At 37.6% G+C, this 21,464-nt stretch overlaps 1 protein-coding gene and 1 non-coding gene across 2 annotated transcripts in view; both read left to right on the top strand.

The window, feature by feature from the left end:
* Positions 1-21,464, top strand: part of LOC138696070 (lipase 3-like) — a 74,816-nt gene that overhangs the window by 35,297 nt on the left and 18,055 nt on the right. Inside the window, exons 2-4 of the mRNA XM_069820595.1 lie at positions 5,251-5,449; positions 9,795-9,909; positions 14,949-15,195. Coding sequence (XP_069676696.1) covers positions 5,251-5,449; positions 9,795-9,909; positions 14,949-15,195 — 561 coding nt within the window. The remainder of the gene's footprint in view (positions 1-5,250; positions 5,450-9,794; positions 9,910-14,948; positions 15,196-21,464) is intronic.
* Positions 20,300-20,372, top strand: TRNAS-GGA (transfer RNA serine (anticodon GGA)). The gene has a single exon. It is a non-coding gene; the product is annotated as a tRNA-Ser (tRNA).

Here is a 21,464-nt window from a genome sequence, read left to right as displayed (position 1 = left end):
CTTCCTTATTTAAAGCTTTTACAAGCTGTTTCATTAAGCCAGAGTCCTGCAGACTGGCCCTCAGCGCAGGACTGTCAGTCCTAATGCTTAAGCAGCCCAGCCCATCCAAGACTAACACTGCTTGGCGAGGCCGCTTCGTACCCCTTCACTCTGGGTTACGCAGCCCAGGTTAGCCCACCGCACTGAGCAGTGCGGTGACGTCATCCCACCAGTTGATTGCATTCTACTCCTTTCCTGCTTGCGCTTGGCGTGTGGCATAAGCATACAGGACACAGTACAAAATTAAAATATTTTCCACTGCTGTCTAACACAGATTTAAAAACTGTCCCTATGGTACTTTTTGAAATTTTCATCCGACTTTGTATTTTTAAACTTTCTAGCAGCGATTTTCTCCTTCACTACTTTTTATCTAGAGAGATTGTATTTTAGAAAGTATGCTTTCACGGCCGGTGTCTGTGATGAAGTTTTTCCGGGCTGCTATTACACTATCAAAGTTTTTTGCAAAGATCTTTTTATAAAATATATATTATACAATATATGACAGTGTAATGTGTTTTCTTTTGTAAAAGTTCCTTTGATAAAAGATCTTTTATTAAATGTAAGTGCAGCTTGTTATCTTTGATAAAAGATTTCTATACCTTGAAACAAATATGGCGGAACGCAAATATAACTGGATTGTTGCTACCACAAAAATTCTGATATCGGAATATGAAGCAAATGAAATGTAAATAAATAATTTTAATAATACAATATTAATATTATTAGGGCGAATCCGGAAATGCATATAGAGTGTTAGTTAGGAGGCCGGAGGGAAAAAGATCTTTAGCGAGGCCGAGACGTAGATGGGAGGATAATATTAAAATGGATTTGAGGAAAGTGGGATATGACTATAGAGACTGGATTAATCTTGCACAGGATAGGGACAGATGGCGGGGTTATGTAGGGCGGCAATGAACCTGCGGGTTCGTTAAAAGTCATTTGTAAGTAAATAATATTTTATAATAATTTGTATAACTTTTCAAGTCCTCTCATTGTAGCTCTTTCAATAAGTTTAGATGTAAGCTTATACCTCTCTTATCACGTCTTACAATCCATGGTTTAAGCCCTGACCAGATATTTATTCATGGTGTTATAAACTTAACGAGTAAATAACAGTGTAAACAAATCGTAAACTTAACGCGCAAATATTAGTATCAACAAATCCAGGGAACGCGTGTTCATTGTTGTGGAACAAGACGTGTTAGGAGAGATTTATTCCTAATTTTAGGTCATGTTTGATAAAATCTTCTGAAAAGATTTCATGTAGTGTAATATACCCCAAATCCTATCTTTTATCAAAGATCTTTGATGTAATATTTTAGCATAATATTCTTTGTCAAAGAATTTTGATAGTGTAATAGCAGCCTCACAGAGACTGTATTTTCTTTGCGATGCACCATTATTTGAACTCATCTTGAAAAACAGAAATCAAATGTTTGAAACAGTAGCTGATCGTTGATCGAACCGTACATACAAGCACAAACCCGCACCAACTCAATTCATAAGTAACTGATAGCGGAAGCTTGGGCTCATGCTTTGATACAAACAAGACCACCGCACTAAACCGCTCCACAAGCAGTCCGCCGCGACCCGTGCGGTGGTGCAGGGTGACGGCACGGGCTAGTTCCGTGCGACACTGCTCAGCCCGTTGCGGTCAGCGAAGGGGAAGCCCGTGGATTTGGACAAATCTGCACGACTCTGCATTAAGCCAAGCTTGATGTGGAGAGATGGCAGCACAACTTTAGAAGAACTCACAAGGCTTTGGGGCACAACATTCTTACAACAGACTTCCAAATTTTGTCGAGGTGGCCAGTCTTTCATAGTCCAATGATCAACTCATGCCCTACTATCCCACAGGCAAAGAATGCATGGAAATTTGATAAAACCAGATTGTTGACCCAGCAACATAGTAAGAATTTTGAAATCATAACAAACTTGCCAGTTGTGTTCCTATAGTCTAGTCGCAATAACAGCAGTTGCAAATTTGTGTATGATTTTTTTAGGATTACTGAATAGGCAACGGGCACTGAACCAAAAATATTTCCGTTATAAAGGAGGAAATCCTTTAAACTTCGCTTGGAAGCATCAATGAACAGTCTCCATTCACTTAGGTCATAGTTTGGAAGTCCAAGTTTTAGCATAAATTCTTTTACATTACTGCAATATACAAGATTATAATCTTTGGAGAAAAAGTATTTAAAACCTATTTCACGTTGTCAGTACCAACAGAATGATGTTTGTTTAAGATTTTCTGGTCACACAGGGATTGGTACATTAGGCACAAGTAAAATGGCTGACCGAACAACTGAATACACGATTTGATTTTTATGTTTAGAATCGTACCCCTTCACATCACACGAACAGAAGTAGTAGTCATTACTATGGTTCGAATGCTCTCTCCAAACCATAGGTATTCCATAGGTATATGTGAGAGAAACTAGACGAGTTGAGTTCAGTCTCTCACCAAGGAGTGGCTGACATTTCTATCTTTCACAAATAAAAATAATGACAAGGCTGCACGTTATTTCGCCCTAACTTCCTTATGTCCTTGCACCCCCTATCTGCTAAGAAACATCCAGTGTCCTTAGTTTTCAATATAAACAGCTTAAAAATATGTTGAATACATTTGGTTTTCATGTCCTAACATACTAAACCTACATATGTTAAAGTATTACAGTTTAAATAATTACGCTATAAATTGTCGTAATATATTATAAGAAAATTGAAATAACAAAAAAAATGGTACGTGATCGGAACTTCTTGGCTTTGAATTTGATTTCAGCATGCTAAAAATGCCCTAAAAACATTAAAACTTTGGAGGCAGGAATTTCATCGTAGACTAGTGTTATTATTATTATTATTATTATTATTATTATTATTATTATTATAAAAGAGATTTTCATCTATTGTTGTAAGACCATTGTTTCCCATTGTCACGTTAAGACGCTAACTCAAACATAAAGACGAAGTTACGATAGTATCCACGAAATGGAAGAACCAAATAGTGATGATTTGCTGGTATTCCATAACCTCCTCCTTTTTTAGCTCGCTTTTGTATTGGTTTCTTAAATAGTGAATTTTTCTGATTACTTCTTCTATAGTTGTTCCAAGTATGTTGCTAATCACCTCCAAACAATCCCTATTCTTTACCCTATTTCTGTATATTTTACTTTTCACATCCCAAAACTCTGGTTTACAAATGTATAAGTTCTACATTATCCCATTGGCACCACTCTTTTTATTAGGTCTACTCATGTTAATTAGACATAATCACGAGAGCGCAATAACTGAAAAGTATACGGCAATTCAACACGTGCCTTATGGAATATAGGCCTATTGCTCAATGGTGTTTACATCTGAGCGAGACATAGATGTCGGCAAGTGTCGAAACATATGGTACATTACGTTTCAGGGATAAATTGTGTAAGGTTTATATTAGCTCATGCCAATATCAAACATAAATACCATGTAATAAACGGCATATGTATACGTATCATAACATATTTATGTATGAATTGCTGTATATTATGTCTTTGTCTGATCTACATATATCTGCAAGTCTTAATTCCTATATCTGTCTCTCTGAATCTGTCCATCTGCTTCAATCTCTGTGTATGTTAGAATCTCTGTACAGTATGTCGAAATAACTATCTCCAACTATCTCTCTCTCTCTCTCTGACGCTTTTTATCTATCTGAATTGCTATATCTGTTTCTGTCTGAATATCTATATGTACTTACACAGGGTGTAAGGGGTATAAGTGCCGTCCTTTTCACAGTCGTCGGGGACGGTCTACAGGATCAAAAAATCTCCATACAACATTGGATCAAAACTTGATAGTTTTCCTAAAAAAATGTATTTTTTATTTTATTTTCGTTATACTGCTTATATCGTTAGTAAAATTACGAGAACAATTACATTAGTAGGTATATCTAGCAAAGAGTTAATATTAGTTTAAATAAATATTTGTGTGTTTTATTACGTTTTCGTGAAATTAAATAAAAATACATGCTTAAATTTCTCTGCTGCAGAGTTGATGACAGTTCAGTACAGGGTATTCGATAAACAACTTACAATGTCATTTACAGTTCAGGAATATTATATGTTATTAATTTATGGAGAAAGTCGTGTAATTCAAATGAGGCAAGAAGAATTTATCGTCAACGTTTTCCTCAAAGAAGGATACCTATTCAGCGAACTTTTGTAGCAGTTTCTCAACGATTTTTAGAAACTAGAAGTGTCTTAACCCGTTTTGAAAATCACACAACCAGAAATTTGTTTAAAAATGATACTGCTTTACGGAAGCGAGAGAGATTAAAATGTTGCATTAGAAAAAAAGTTCTTGTGATTTTGTGCAGAAAACCATTATTGTTTATTTTTTTAGGCGTACAATAAAAAATGGAGCAATATTGTTACATAAAATGTAAATTTACCATAAATGTTCTATTAATGAGATTGAAAGTTTGTAATTGCTGCTCGTTTTATGTAAACAATAGTATTATCATGGTCGCTCCTGCATTAGAACAGAGCATTTGTTTTGTACCGGCATGTCTGCACCCTCTTAAGCTGTACTGTGTACTTGTAAACCCCCTCTTCCTCGCTTGAGCTGTACTGCGTACTTCTAAAACCCCTCCTCCCCGTTTGAGCTGTACTGTGTACTTGTAAACCCCCTCTTCCTCGCTTGAGCTGTACTGCGTACTTCTAAAACCCCTCCTCCCCGTTTGAGCTGTACTGTGTACTTCCTGAACTCCCTCCTCCCCAACCAGCAACGTTGCAAAACGTCTATTATTATTAACTTTAATAAGTTAAATATATCAATTAGAAAAAAATTGTAAAGACTTTTTTTCTTCCTTATAACATGAATAAGCATCAGTTAAAATAATGGCACTTATTCCCCTTACACTCTGTATATATATATATCTGTATGTAACTCTTTGAATTTTTGTATCTGTCTGAATTTATGTACAGTATATCGAAATTTCTTATCCAAATCTGAATCTCTATACCTGTCTCTGTCTGAATTTTTGTATATATGAATGCTGTATCTGTGTCTGAATATCTATATCTAAGTCTTTGCATATCATTGTTTGAATCTCTGTATTGTATATCTGTCTCCAAATCTCCCTCCCATTTCTACCTCTGTGCTTAATCTAAGTGCAAAAAGAAAAATAATTTAAAAAACAGTACATTCATTTCACTCTTTTCTTTCCAGCCAGAACTTGTCCGAAAATATGGATATCCAGTGGAGGAGCACACAGTGCAAACAGAGGATGGTTACTTACTCACCCACTTCCGTATTCCTCATGGACGCACAAACTCCACTACGAGAGGAAGACGCCCAATCATCTTGCAGCACGGTCTGCTCGGCGCGTCTGATCTGTGGATCCTGATGGGACGAGAGAAATCCTTGGGTAAGACATCACAATTACTGGTCGCAATCTTCTGCAACGTATAAAACTATTTTTTACTCTTCAACATACAGAACAAATCTGTTCTAGAAAGTCTCCCAGAACGATGTCCTAACAACCGCGTGCATGTTTTAGTGTAGTGTAATGTTTTCTGGATACAAATCCAGTAGGTCCTAATTCGATTCCTGGTAGGGAAATTGCAGGCTTTCGTATCTTCCAAAAGAAATTTGATTTGAGTGTTTTGAATTATTTAGAATTTCTGCCTGGCTGGTTGAAACATCTTGAACCACTTGACGAAGAATAACGAAAAAAATCCACCGTTGTTGGGTTTCTGAATACATTATTGTTCGATTGAGAAGAAGATAATGCTTTCACCAAAAATGCATTTCATCTTTTCTTATTGAATTAGAGATTTTTATTGGTATAGATATTAACATGAGTGTACGACTATAAATACTGAAAGATCTCCTTAAAAAATTCAAAAGAGCTTTGAAAAAACATGTGACGTTCTAAATGGGAAATTTCGGGATGAGACGTTTGACTCAGACGGGGATCGAATCCGTGTCGCCACGGTGAAAAGTAGAGAGGCTAACCACTCCATCACTTTGTACACTGGCGTCCAAAGATATCTGGCCCTACTAATCGATTAAATTAAATTAAATTAAATTAAGGTTTATTTAACGACGCTAGCAACTGCAGAGGTTATATCAGCGTCGCCGGTGTGCCGGAATTTTGTCTCACAGGAGTCTTTTACATGCCAGTAAAATCTACTGATATGAGCCTGTCGCATTTAAACACACTTAAATGCCATCGACACTTAAATGCCGGGATCGAAACCGCAACCTCGAGTATAGAAGGTCAGTGCTATATCAACTACGCTACCGAGGGCGACTACTAATCGATAGTGATCGATAATTTGTTGGTGTAAGTGTGGCTTCTTCAGTTATTACTTCTATGAATAGATGGCTAAGATAATAGTCAGTGTCGCCAATCGTACATAAACATACGCACATTATAGAATTCAATATTTCATCCCCTTCTGCTAATTGTAAAACTGGCTTTAGCTGCAAACCGCTGATATTGTCAATAAAATTATTAGAATAATTTATGCTTAATCTACATCACTTCCCCCCCTCGACACATTTTAATTGTCCCAATAATGGTGTCACTTATTGAGAACTAACGGAACTATTTCTAAGTTTATCAATTTGTTAATTCTTTAGTCCTATCTTATCCCATGGTTAGAAATTTCGCTTACTCGATCATAAAATCGTAGGTCAGATATCTTTGAACGTCAGTGTACATATATCGTAACTTTTAAGTAGTGACTGAAAATTTATGTAAGCTATCTTCGTGGTCGGACTCTAGATAAATATCAGAAATCTACTTGAAGCTGCTATAATGTGGTTACTCGAAAAGATCTTCGTATGCATCCGGTTAGGTTGCCAGAAAATCTAATATAGAAGTGCTAGAAAAGCGAACATAGATAGTGAATTATTAAGAGCTACTAATATGGAAAGATTTCATATCCGGGACATTCTGCGTAATTATGGTTGTCGTGCTCTACAACTGATTATGAAGGGCAAGACAAAATGTAAAGGCAATCATGGTTGAAGAACAGAAATAGCTGAACGGGAATATTGTGACCTCAACGACGTTTTTGACTTTCTGACAACAGAAATAAATTCTATGAAATGACAGCCAACATCGGCTGAACATGATACTTAAAAGAAGTTCTTAATGAATATGCAATCCGTCTTGGGCACATGTAAAAAGACTTGTCTAACATGTCGTGAAAGGTCAGTGGTATCGCATTGGGGCTATGCTGACTATGGTAAAAGCTGTTTCTTGTGACATTTTTTATCGCCTCCCGAACCTTGTAACAAATAAATCGAAGACACTGTATGTGAGTGAAAGAGATTCAGATCGTCACAAAACAAGTACAGCCCTATAGCACCTTGCTAAAATGAAACAAGGGGACACAATAATATATTTCGTAAGTTTCCGTACCAACAAGGGAGACTATAATTAGGATGCCGTCGTATGCCCATCGGGAAATAGTTTAACATCTCTAATTAGTAAATTCGAGTGAAATTTTAGGTTTTCACGATGATTGTGTACACTAGTGTCGTGCATTTCAAGAGCTATGTTCGGTTCCTGTTCGTCAAGCGTGACAAGAACTAAAGTCTACTTTGAACAAGCGCATCTGTCCAGCTCGCTCAAACTTGCCCCTTCAAATACTCTAGCCTGTTCTATTCTCCCCTTCCATCCCTTCATGATTTTAGATGCATAAGGATTTAGAACAAATCTTGTGAAGTTTTAGTTAGATGTAGGGGCAGGTAATTTGTATTATCTACAGAAATATACGTATATATAAGTAAATCACATTATATTAAAAAAAAATACACGACAGTTGTTACCATATCAATTACTGACAGAAATTAGACATAATTACATTCTTCATATAATATTCAAATAAATCACAGTTTCTCTGTAACAATGTTTGTGTGACTATACGGATGATGAACATATTAGCGACAGTACGTATGACAAAGTTCGATATTCGCCGACGTTCGCTCTGCAGAAGGTGGTATGTCGTGTTTGTTTCACCTTGTCATAAAAATATTCGCTATCCTCCACTCCCATGTTTTAACCGTTTAAGGATTTTAGCAAAGAACTTGCGATTAGTTTTTTTTTATATGAAATAAGACAAAGCTAGTAATGTCTTGGTTGCAGGACACTATTTTAAACTGCGTAAAGATATGAGCACATATCTTGCGATTAGGTTTTCATATGGAATAGGACAAAGTCTATAATGTCTTGGTTTCCTCTCTCATGTTCGAAGATTGCACAGTACTAGTCGGTACTATGAACATACGAGTTTTTTAAATATATTTTGAATGATTTATTTATACATATAGTTTTATGAATGTTTATTCACATTAATACAATAAAATTTACCTATACTCATTACTTCATTAGTCATTACTATGCGTAACGTCACAAGACACGTGCCTGACATCCTGACGCAGTTGACACATAAAGGCGCAGGGAGAGGAGAAACTAAGGAGAAAGGCATCGGACATATGTAAGAAAAGGAAAAGATTAAACAAACGCGAAGGGAGAAGCTGTACAGAGACTCTGCAAACATGAACCGAACATAAGGCCCCTTAAGCCTTGGTTTTTCTGAACCGACACATGCTACATGCGAGGTGCGAGACCCGCCTCGCACAAATCCGGACTATACGCGAGATAGTGAGTGGTTTCTATAACTGCGAGATGCGAGGTCTGCGCGCCTCGCAGCCATAGAAACCACTCACTATCTCTCGTGTAGTCCGGATTTGTGCGTGGCGGGCCTCGCACCTCGCACGTCGCATGCGTCGGTTCAGAAAAACCAAGGCTTTACCGGTTTTCAACGGACTCGATTATTTTAGTTTACATGCTTCACTTCTACGTATTACTGGATGCCTAAGGAGCAGGGCGACGTTTGTAGTATATTAATATATCTCCTCTCATATTCGAACATTGCACGACACTAGTGTATAAAAGAAGACTTTTGGGCGTGCTGGGAATTAAGATCCCCAACGTTGGGAACTACATGCAGGTTTATATAATATTACCCGATAGGTCATCTGCTTTGTTGTGCTCAATATGTCTATACAATGTTAAAATTGAAAAATACCGTCTATACCGTCTATACTTATCTAGTGTACTAGACGGTATTTTTCAATTTTAACATTGTATTACAACCTGCTCATCGGATAAATCATACAACATGAAATCAATATGTCTAGCTACTCAAAATAGTAGTAGGTATAATACGACAAAAATTTCATCAACAGGTTTCTACTAGGAATGGTGTGTCGTTACACATATTGCTCTGATTGCTATGGTGCCGAAATATTAAAACAATTAAGTGAAGTTAAAAAATAGTTTCGGAACTTATTTCACAAGAAAACTAATTCTTCTTATAGCTGCAGTTAGACAAATTGTAGAGAAATTGTACTCAAGTTAAAGAGGAAGATGTCACGAAACACGATAAATGTGCGAGCTTATATAATAAATAATACTTTATATAACTGCATACTTACCGACAAAAAATATTAAGTAAATATTTGAGAAAGAAATTTATTCACAGACTGAATTATTGATTTACTTCGTGATAACTACAATTACAATGACACATGTTGTCTTCACACCTTCTTGATCTGTACAAATTTGTATTTCTTTCCAGTCACACAGCACTAATTTTTAAGAAATCTACTTCATTCCAATGAAAAGAAATACAAATGACTTTGCTGCTCATCCTGAAAGGACTTTGGATTCATTTTAATTCCTTCTGCTGCAGGATTAATCCTGGCAGATGCTGGGTTTGACGTTTGGTTAACGAACATCAGAGGAAACAGACATTCGCACAAACATGTGAGGCTGTCAACAAATTCCGCCCAGTTTTGGAACTTCAGGTACGTTGTGTTTTAATATCGCCATAGTAAGCAACAAACAATGAACTAAATATTTTAGTAGTTAAATTAATAGCTACAAATTCACTCGAATTTTAATCGATACAAAATTTTTATTATTTATAAATAAACATTTCTTCAACAATAGATTTATGTGCTTAAAATAATTTATTTAAATTAAAAACACTGATAAATAATTGAATTACGAACAGAGATACACATTTTTAAATACGAGTATGTATGATACAATACGTCGCCAAGTTTGCTTAACATGTACGCTATACCCACAAAAACATACAGGATCATTAATAGACGTCGAATGTAGGTATAGGCGCTAAAAAGAAGACACTGTTGGCCACATGCATCAACGTCGATTAGTGTAACAACCGGTTAAAACTGTCACCTAATCACTAGTTAAGCATTTTTACGGTACATCGACCTCGGTTAGAACTTAAACAGGAGGTTAACTACGGTAACCTCTAACCGATCATATTCGAGCAATTAAAGGAAGTAATCAGTGATTAGCAGTTAATAAACGTTTATTTCTTCAACTTCTTAAGTCTTACAAGTCTCACAGTTGGCTTAAAAAAGACAAAATTCCCGTTCATGGGGTTGATAACTGTCCGGTTTTCGATTAAAAATCACCATGTCCGGGTAAACATGCCAGGAGGCCTAGCAAAACTAAAAGGCAGTCAGATATACAGCTGATTATTTCGAAAACGATTAGTGTTGTACTCGTACTTAGATAGGGATGGTGGTGACCGTGAGATATTAATAGAAGGCGCAGATATGAAATTTCTAAGTAATTGTGACCACGGCATTAAGAGGCAAGGGATGTATTTGAAGAAAACATGAACTTATTACTTACAGGTATTTTTTTAACTAATATAGTCCTATGACAATAAATACGACTACGATCATGATAATTGCGATGACAAAGATGATCATCATGATGATTACAATGACAAATATTATGTAAATTTTCAGGCTTTCATGGTGATGGTGTTGAGAAACAGACAGAGCCCTATACCCAGTCCTTTGGCCGAATCAGGCCTAATGGTTCCAACATTCTATGCGATCCTTTACTTCGTTACCAATTTACTCTGAAGATGGAACTTCTATGCGATTCCGGAACGTTGGAAATGTTAAGTGCCTGTAGAACGGCAGAATAGGCATACCCAAAATTCTGTTTCTGAAGGACACTGAGGATGTCCATTATCATGACAGTCATGATGTGACTATGATGATGATGATGATGATGATGATTACAACGGCGAACTATATGACGATTACGATAATGACGATCATCGGCGTTAGCTTAGTCGGCTAAGACGCTTGCCTGCCGATACGGAGTTGCGCTAGGGCGCGGGTTCGATTCCCGATTGGGCTGATTTACTGGTTGGTTTTCCCGAGGTTTTCTCCAACTATAAGGCGAATGTCAGATAATCTATGGTGAATTCTCGGCATCATCTCGCGAAATACCATCTCGCTACTGCCAATTCCATCGACGCTAAATAACCTAGTAGTTGGTACAGCGTCGTTAAACAACTAACTAAAAAAACAATTCTGGTTACTATTACGATAACAATGATCATGATGATTGCGGTAAAGACGATCTTGGTTATGATTATAATGATGTAATCTTGATGTGATCGCGATGCTGACAATTTTTTATTTTTTGTTTATTTATTTATTTATTTATTTATTTATTTATTTATTTATTTGTTTTGCTAATAATTGTAACAAAATATAATATAAATAGAAAAACTTTAGCTCGCCCCTAAAAGAGTAGAACTCGTGCTCAGGGGCGGATTCCTGAATTTAAATTAAGATGTATATAATACAATGTCTACTATGCAATAAGAATATATAAATTTAAATTCACAATCTTTCAATTTTTATAAAATCCATACATAACTTTTTTTAATTTAATACTAGAACTATTAGAATTGGCAAGATTAGGATATTTAAATATAAATTTGTTATATATTCTTGGGCCTAAATTACACTTATGATTAAATAATGTAGCAGTGTTGCATTTTGGTCCAAACAATCTTAAACAATTCTTACTTTTCGTTTCATAACTATGCGAATACAATTCAAAATTATTTCAATTTTTATGTATGAATTTTATTAATACAATATAATAAATTTGTCTTATATTAAGAACATTAAAGTCTAAAAACAATTTTTGAGATGGAAAATCAATAGGTTTATGAAGACATATTTTAATTATTTTCTTCTATAATAAATAAAGTGGATTAAAATTGGATTTAAATGAGCTACCCCATTCTATAATTCCATACATAATTACTGACTGAAATAAAGTTAAGTATGTTGTGGGTAATAAACTTATTGACACAGTAATTCCTCAATAAAGCAAAATAATATATTATTTTACGTAATTTATTACAAAGATAATTAATGTGTTGGTTCCATTTTAAATTACTGTCGAAAATTATGCTTAAATATTTAACTTCAGAGGACTTCTCAATAATCGGACATTTACACTGTATAAGGCAACAATTAGAGTTATGGAATTTAATACTTAATGTAGATGTAGGAGGTTTGTTGGCTATTAAATTGGCTATTACGATTACAACGATCGTGATGGCGATTAGGATTATATCGATTATGACGACATTTACGATTACAAGAGTAATTTATGGTAGGCTAATTACTACGAGCCATATGACGATTACGATAATCCTAGCAATTTCTTCTCATAGAACATCCCACTATTCATCCTCTTAGTCCCCCGTGAATGGAATTCTCTATCTCACAAGATTAGGGGCCGCCAGATAATAATTATCATACATTCAAGAAAGGCTAAACGACTTCCTACGGGCGCCGTCAAATTAAAGCTATCATTATAATCATGGATGGCAAAGGCTAATTGGGATTTCCCTGTCTCTGATTGGGTCAAAAACCCTAATAGAACGGATATTTAACCCTTGCGGTGAATTTCGGTGAAGTCCGGAGGGCCTAGTCAAATCTACTCTCCTCACCTCTACGCTGGGGCCCCCTGAGATCTTTCTAAGATGCGAAAGAGAGAGTGGTGTGCGGAAAGCAAGGAGAAGCTACCGCATTTATCTTTCGCAAGAAAAACTGCAAACTAGACGACATTAAGATAATTATATAGATCTTATGAGGAAACAAAGAGGAAGGCAGAAAATAGGAAAGACTGGAGAAAACTGGGTTTGCAATGAAAGATCTGCCCTTGGGCAGAACACTGAATGAATTAATGAATTAATTAATTAAATTGTAATCATGACCGAGTTTAATAATAATTTCATTATATTTAGGTATGACATTATTATTACTCATTCATTCGGTGTTCTGTCCAAGGGCAGGTCTTTCAATCTTTCCTATTTTCTGCCATTCTTTTCGTTTCCTAATTATGATTCATATATCTTAATGTCGTCTATGATATTATATTATTATTATTATTATATTATTATAATTATTATTATTATTATTATTATTATTATTATTATTATTATTATTATTATTATTATTTTATTGGTGTGTTGTCAAGATAGAAGGAATTGTTATTGTATTATATTCATTATGATTTGTTTATAGTAATGTAGTAATTATGTATCATACTGGTTGAGTGGAAGAGAAGTCCGAATGGCCTTAACTCTGCCAGTTAAAATAAACCATTATTATTATTATTATTATTATTATTATTATTATTATTATTATTATTATTATTATTATTTACTTACTTACAAATGGCTTTTAAGGAACCCGGAGGTTCAATGCCGTCCTCACATAAGCCCGCCATAGGTCCCTATCCTGAACAAGATTAATCCAGTCTATACCATCATATCCCACCTCCCTTAAATCCATTTTTATATTATCTTCCCATATACATCTCTGCCTCCCCAAAGACCTTTTTTCCCACCGGCCTTCCAACTAACACTCTATATGCATTTCTGGATTCGCTCATACGTGCTACATGCCCTGCCCATCACAAACGTCTGGATTTAACGTTCCTAATTATGTCAGATGATGAATACAATGCGTGCAGTTCTATGTTCTGCAACTTTCTCCATTCTCCTGTAACTTCATATGTTAGCCTCAAATATTTTTCTAATCACCTTATTCTCAAACACTCTTAACCTCTGAAAATCTGACTTACAGATAAAGCTCCCTGTGAAGCAAATTTGAATAATTTCAAGGGAAAAATTATTCCGGAGCCGGGTATCGATCCCGGGACCCTTAAAATTATTGAAGCCTGCTTCACAGAGAGCTTCACCTGAAAACCAGATTTGGATAATGTAGGTACGTTAACAGAAAACCACAATTCAAGTCACACAGAGTTTGTGTGCACTCAAAGTTGGGTTTCTGGCGGCTTCTCAGGCCACTTGAGTTGTATGGATATAAATGTAAAAATTGGAACGATGTCGGATGTAGTAGTTCCTGGGTAGCTCAGTCGGTAGAGCATACGTGCGCTAAGCGAAGGGTCCCGGGATCGATACCCGGTCTCGGAACAATTTTTCCCTTGAAATTATTCCACTCTTAACCTCTGTTCCTCTCTCAAAGTGAGAGTCAAAGTAGTACGAGCGCTTCTGTCCTTAGGTGGCTAGGATGTGGTCAGATTACAACAACAATCAAGACGACCATTACGATAACGACGATCGTGATGAAGTTTGTGGTAAAGAGTATTATGGTGCAGAAACGATGATGTAATCTTAATATGATCGCGAGGCTGAAGTTTAAGACGGCTATTACGATTACAACAATCATGATGGCGATTACAAAATGGTCATTCTGGTAACACAACAACGACGATCAAAATGGAAATTTAAGATAAAGACGATCACGCTCAAAACAATCTTGATGTGATTACGACGATGATCATGATGACAATTAGACTATGGTGACAATGACGATCATCATGACAGTTGCTATGACGGCAGTTGCAATGACGAGGATCATGATGACAACGATAATGAAGGCGGTGACGATGATTGGGGAAGTTATGATGAAGACAATCTATAAGCGAAGAAAGTTAACTGAATTTTATTTTTCAGTTGGCATGAAATGGGAGTGTATGATATGCCGGCCACGATCGACCACATCTTAGCCACCACAGGACAGAAGCGCTTGTACTACGTCGGACACTCGATGGGGACTACTATGTTCTTCGTGATGACGTCCATGCGGCCGGAGTACAACGACAAGTTGAGGCTGGGAATCGCCCTCGCTCCTGTTGCCTTTCTGTGGAAGCCCAGCCACCAGTTGTTACAAGCCACTATTCCCGCTCGAAGACAAATAGCGGTGGGTTCACATTATTCACAAGTTGTAATTTTAATAATGGCAACTATTTATTTATTACGAATATACAAGAAATATATCTATGAAACTTCTACAATCCTTCAATGTAGTAACCAGTATTGTCTACAACGTGTTGCCAGCGATGTGGAAGTCGTAGTATCCCTGTAGCAGCTCCTGTTCTGTTGATGTTTCCGATGGACCACCCTACTGCCTGCAGAATATCGGGAACAGTCCGGAATCGAACGTCACGAAGTGGTTTCTTCATCTTTGGGATTAAGTCGTAACCACAGGGGCTTAAGTCCGGTGTGAATGTGGTGGATGGAAAAGCACTTCCCACGCCCAGCGACAGTACAAATCAGCTATAGGCTGTGCCGTGTGCGCCCCTGCGTTATCCTGCAAAATGATGATGGGAGGGTTCTGCAAAAACGTGTGGTCGCTTTCTTCGCAAAGCTGGTCTCAGATTATGCTAAAAATTTACGGAAATACTGTGCATTAACATTCAGCCAAAATCGCTGCTCCTGCTTTGTAAACATGGCGAAACACAACCGCTTAGAGCTGTAACTAACAGGACATCAACTTCAACTCTCCACAGCGCATGCGCTGTGAGTCGGACGGAAGAGTCCTTTTACGGGGGGAAGAGGGAAGACAGACTAACATGTGGTAGAAGTGACAACAATTAACTCCGTCTCGTTTCGCTTTTACAGCAGTGTTGCCACTATTAAAGTTACACCCCACGTACAAAGTAGAGCCCAATTGCAAACTCGTGGCACCAACTTGCGCGAACTTCTTTCTGAGGCTTCTGTGGGGGGGGGGGGAGTTTCTGTGTGTGCAAGCGATTGCTTACTAATAGAGCGTACTATTCAAACACCCCCCGAGCAAGACTCCAAGAGTCCATGTAAGTGGATGCCAATTTGTCTTTCGCGCAGGTGCCACGCAGGTGAGTTTGCGATCGGGCTCTACACTGTCATACTGCGAGCTAGTTCAGAAGTTTCACTAAAATATGATTTTGCAACTATACAAGGAATAGATTTTTGTATATTGTGTCTCTGTGTTCAGCAATTTCGTATGAACTAAAAGCCTGATTTAATCTAAAAATGAATCTGTCGAGAATGGTTAGCGTAAATAATGGTCACACAAATTAAACCTTAACAGTATATTTTACAATAAGTACACAAATATAATATAAAGCCCACCGACACAGATTCGTCTTGTCACTATACCTTCTTTATTTCTCTTATTCTGTCCTTCCACCCCTTCTGGTTGTCTATATACCAACGAGTTAGAAAAGAGATTATAGATTGGCCAAGTTGGCTTGTACAGCGCTCTTAGCGGTGCCGCGGCGAAATACGGCAGTAATAAAATAAGCGCCCTCAGTTATACAGAGTGTTTCCGGGCTAGTGTTACAAACTTTCAGGGATGATGGGGAAGGGCAGATGTATCAATTTGAGATAAGGAGCCCTGGTCCGGAAATGAGTGAGTCGAAATTTACAACCAAAAATAGTGGTGTGGAAATTAAATAATTTTATTCCTCTGTACACCTTATTTATGTGTATTTATCTGTATATCTTACACATACTGTATTCATCTGACGTTGTTTACGTTGTCTCACAGCATTCCATTCAGTGCGGTATCTGAGGGGTGGGGACAGGAAACTACACTAAAGCAATGCAGATGACATAATGTGTAACGGACATAATCGGTCCTGATATGCACGTCTGTAGACAGCAGTGTATGAGCTAATGGGAACAGTAGACAAGCTCACAGATTGTATCCGTCAAACTACCCACGTAGAAGACATCCGGCCCATACCATCTTTCCACGACTGTTCCAAACGTTAAGGGAAGGAGGGCACGTGGTGCCAAATTACAATTCCATTTCCACAAAACTATTTTTGTTTATAAATTTCGACTCAGTCATTTCCGGACCGGGGTTCCTGATCTCAAATTGGTACATGTGCCCTTCCCCATCATCCCTGAAAGTTTGTAACACTAGCCCGAAAACATTCTGTATAATTTCGTCTACGTACAACTTTATGTATACGGAGGTAGGATCTACGAAAAAACAAAAAACAAACATTCCTCCTGTATGTGCTGCATATAACTGCAATAGCAGAAGAAAACAGACAGAATATGTTATATTTCAGGTACATTTTATGAAGTTAAATCCATAGTTTTGTTAATTAGCAGCATTTTTTTTTCATGCGTAAATGTGTAACAAAGCCCGGCATACCATACAGTGCGTACAGTATTTTGTTCTTGCAGATTCCCTTTGAAAAGTAAGGAACTATATTACGTACTTGGCTTCTAGTCGACTCATAAGTATTATAGCTCGAGCAATAAACGATTACCGAAAACCAATGGTGTCGTTGCTGTCTGTTTTGACGTGTGTATGTAGGCACGCCGAGGGAGGAGAGGTGCGAGCCGATGGAAGTACTGTCTCTTCCAAGAAGATGAACAAATGAGGACATCGCTGTGGAAATAAAGAACGTAGCAAGAGAAAAATTCGAAGCTAATTAAACGCGCGACACATGTTTACGAATGAAATAATAATACCGTGCGATACAAGACACGTATTCACATGCAATGGAACAAACTAAAGTCGTAATGTAACTATCACAACGCAAGATTGATTCTATCGATGTCATTTCTCTTTCGACTGTACTCTTGAATATCATTCAAGCTATCTCGTGACCTTTCCTGTCGCCCGCTCTTCCTTATCGCAGTGTTTGATTCGCATTCTTTCCGTCGGTAATCCGTGCTTGCGAGACCTATACAGTTGGAACCATCGATTCTGGCGAATGACCTTGCTGACATTGCCAGTTGATGAGCTATTTGTTGCCCTACATGAATGAGTTGGCGATAACGCTTTCCTCCACTAGTATCATTGTTATGAAACATACAAACGGACCACAGTACAGTCCAAGTGGATAATTTGTAGCGTGCCGCAAGCGACTTTCGTTCGCAATGGTTTTACAGTACGTCTCCCAGTACGTGTAATATTTGTTCGTTTTTGGAGATGACTGTCCAGAGTCCAATAGAATACTCGGGCGTGCATGTTTACTCCTATGTCCTACCCATTCCAGCTAGGACGGAGATAACAACCGATATTGCAGCGGTGAGTAACTCGCTCTCGAGTTCACATTAACAAAACCAATCTGCCAAAATCGCTGGCGCCCACTATACCGTAAACCAGCGGTTCCCAAAGTATGCTCCGCGGAGCCCTTAGGGCTCCGCGATTGATTCTCAGGGGCTCCGTCCGCAGAAGTTATGAAGATGACAAAAATTGCTGCTTCCATCTAATCTCTAGCGGGAAAAGGGAAACTACTTCCATCAAGCGAAAAATACTTTCTGAGAAAGTAGTTTGCGTTCTTCTTGCTACATGGAAGCTTTAATATTAGATCTACTCGTCACTGAAACTATCTCGATCTTTCTTGCTTGCCAAGTACTCAGTGATTCTAGAAATTTATTTGTTTTTTTTTTTATATATATACTGGGCAGGCAGCGTTTGTTATTCGTGGTACGTGGAATCTACATCTATTGACCGTTACGTACCTCAAAAATATATATACTGTATATCTGCATGTTAATTTGATACCAGATGTGTTAGCTAAACTTTCGTTGAACAGGAACTGCGGCTTAAGACGGGCTCCCTAAGACCTAAGAGTCATTAGCCATCAACCAGTGCTCAGTCAAAGGGAGATAACAACAGCTATAACCTTAATTTCAAAGAAGATAGTGCGAATTCCTGGAAATTGAGTTCGGAATATGTTGAACATGATCCTGTCTCAGAGTCTACGATGCCTAGTGTAGAGGTATTGAAAGTAACAAACGAAAATATTGTGATTTATATTTGGACATGGGATTCGCTGAGTTTGCTGATGAACGTCCACAGTGTGTGATATGTAACAAAGTTTTTTCCAATAATTCTATGTTCCCTGCCAAGCTTAGACGGCATTTCTCAATTCAAAAATTCACAAATAAAACTGCAGACTACTTCGAAAGAAAAAGAGACGAACTACATGCAGTTCAGACAAAATTTCACCTCGTGTAAAAACAAACAGCGAGAAAGCACTGAAAACGTCGTACTTGGTTAGTCATGACCAGGCTCTTGCTGGTAAACCTCACCCTTGCTGAAACTCTTATGAAACCACTATTAGTGAAGGTAATGAAGTGCACGGTGGACGAGAAAACTGCAAACTTGATTTCCAGTGTGCCCTTATCAAATAACACTGTGCATAATCGAATCCAGAATATATGAAAATACGTAAAAAAAAAAAATCATGATTTCCCGCATCAGTTAAATGAAATTTTCGTTACAACTTGACAAATCCACGGTCTTTGCCGGATTAGCTATGTTAATGATAATTAATATTTGAGGAGAAAAATTCGCTCCGGCGGTGGGGATCGAACCCGAGTCATTGATTCTACGTGCCAAGCGCTCCGACCACTGAGCTACGCCGAATTCAATCCACAGCACCGGACCGAATCCTCCTCCTTCAATGTTTTCCTTTGTGGCCTGGCTCCAAGTTAGGCATATATGTTGACGTATATGTCCAGTGTCAACTGCCATTATACTAGGAGCGCACTCAGCTGAGTGACTTGTTTGGCCGGGATTCCGCAGTTAAGTGCACAGTAATCTGTACAGACATATGCACTGCAGCTATGAGAATATTATTGATTTATTAATGTGTCCTACAGAATAATATCTGTAATATTGACAATTAATATTTGAGGAGAAAAATTCGCTCCGGCGCCGGGGATCGAACCCGGGTCCTTGGTTCTACGTACCAAGCGCTCTGACCACTGAGCTACGCCGAATTTAATCCAATTTTTTCTCCTCAAATATTAATTGTCAATATTACAGATATTATTCTGTAGGACAAATTAATAAATCTATAATATTTTCATAGCTGCAGTGCATATGTATGTACAGATTACTGTGCACTTAACTGCGGAATCCCGGCCAAACAAGTCACTCAACTGAGTGCGCTCCTAATATAATGGCAGTTGACATTGGACATATACGTCAACATATATGCCTAACTTGGAGTCAGGCCACAAAGGGAAACATTGAAGGAGGACGATTCGGTCCGGTGCTGTGGATTGAATTCGGCGTAGCTCAGTGGTCAGAGCGCTTGGTACGGAGAACCAAGGACCCGGGTTCGATCCCCGGCGCCGGAGCGAATTTTTCTCCTCAAATATTAATTGTCAATATTACAGATATTATTCTGTAGGACAAATTAATAAATCTATAATATGTTAATGATGTTTGTGCAATATGAATTTTCAGGTTTTTTCATGAAATATTTTGTTCTGCAGCCATTGCCATCCTCTACAAGCGATACTGAATTTTTTTCCTTCTTTATTGAAAACTCGATACCGTGGGACAATTGCATTGACGTGTGCACAGATGGCGCAAAGGCCATAGTAGGTCCTGTTGCTGGCGGTGTTACAAGGCTCAAGGAAGTTTTAAAAACTGCACAAGTAAACACTGTGTACTACATCAACACGCCTCGCAACGAAAAATGCCAGCGTTATTAAAACAGGTACTAGACAAGCCGTCAAAATTATCAACTTTGTTAAGCCACGACCTTCGCATTGTAGGCTACTTACAATCCTGTGTGAAGATATGGGTAGTATACACTAGTCATTGTTAGTAATATTACACACAGAACTGCGATGGTTGTCGCGCGGTAAAGCGTTGTCCCGATTACATGAACTTCGAACGGAATTTTTTTCACTTTTGAATTACCAGAACAGTTTGCTAGCAGATTATTTGAATGATCAGGAATGGTTGTACAAATTTTGTTACTTGGCAGACATTTTTCAAAAATGAATTCAGCACATACATACAAGATAAACGGAAGACTATATTCGATGCTGATGACGAGATTGTCGCACTGAAGAAAAAGATAGCGTTCTACATAGAAAGCGTCGACAATAAGAATCTTACGTTTCTCATTGACTTCAAACTTTATAACAGAAATTAACATAACAATGAATGTCTCATTCATAGCAATAATGAAAGAACACATTGACAATTTCCTTCAAAATATCAATTCATACTTTCCAAGGGACGCTCAGGAATCGATTCTAAAGAAGTATGAGTGGATTGTAGATGCATTTCCAATGATGTCAAAATCAGCAGCCCTCACTGCTTCAAATATGAGGTCCTTATAGACATGGTTTCGAACAGCCACTGTCAGGCATAATTTAAAAGCAAACCATTTCCCAAATTTTGGGCTAAGTTAGGGGAGGATTTTTAATATCAAT

Source organism: Periplaneta americana, chromosome 3 (assembly GCF_040183065.1).
Source record: "Periplaneta americana isolate PAMFEO1 chromosome 3, P.americana_PAMFEO1_priV1, whole genome shotgun sequence".
Taxonomy (NCBI): Eukaryota; Metazoa; Arthropoda; class Insecta; order Blattodea; family Blattidae; genus Periplaneta; species Periplaneta americana.
This window is presented reverse-complemented; position numbering and strand designations above follow the sequence as displayed.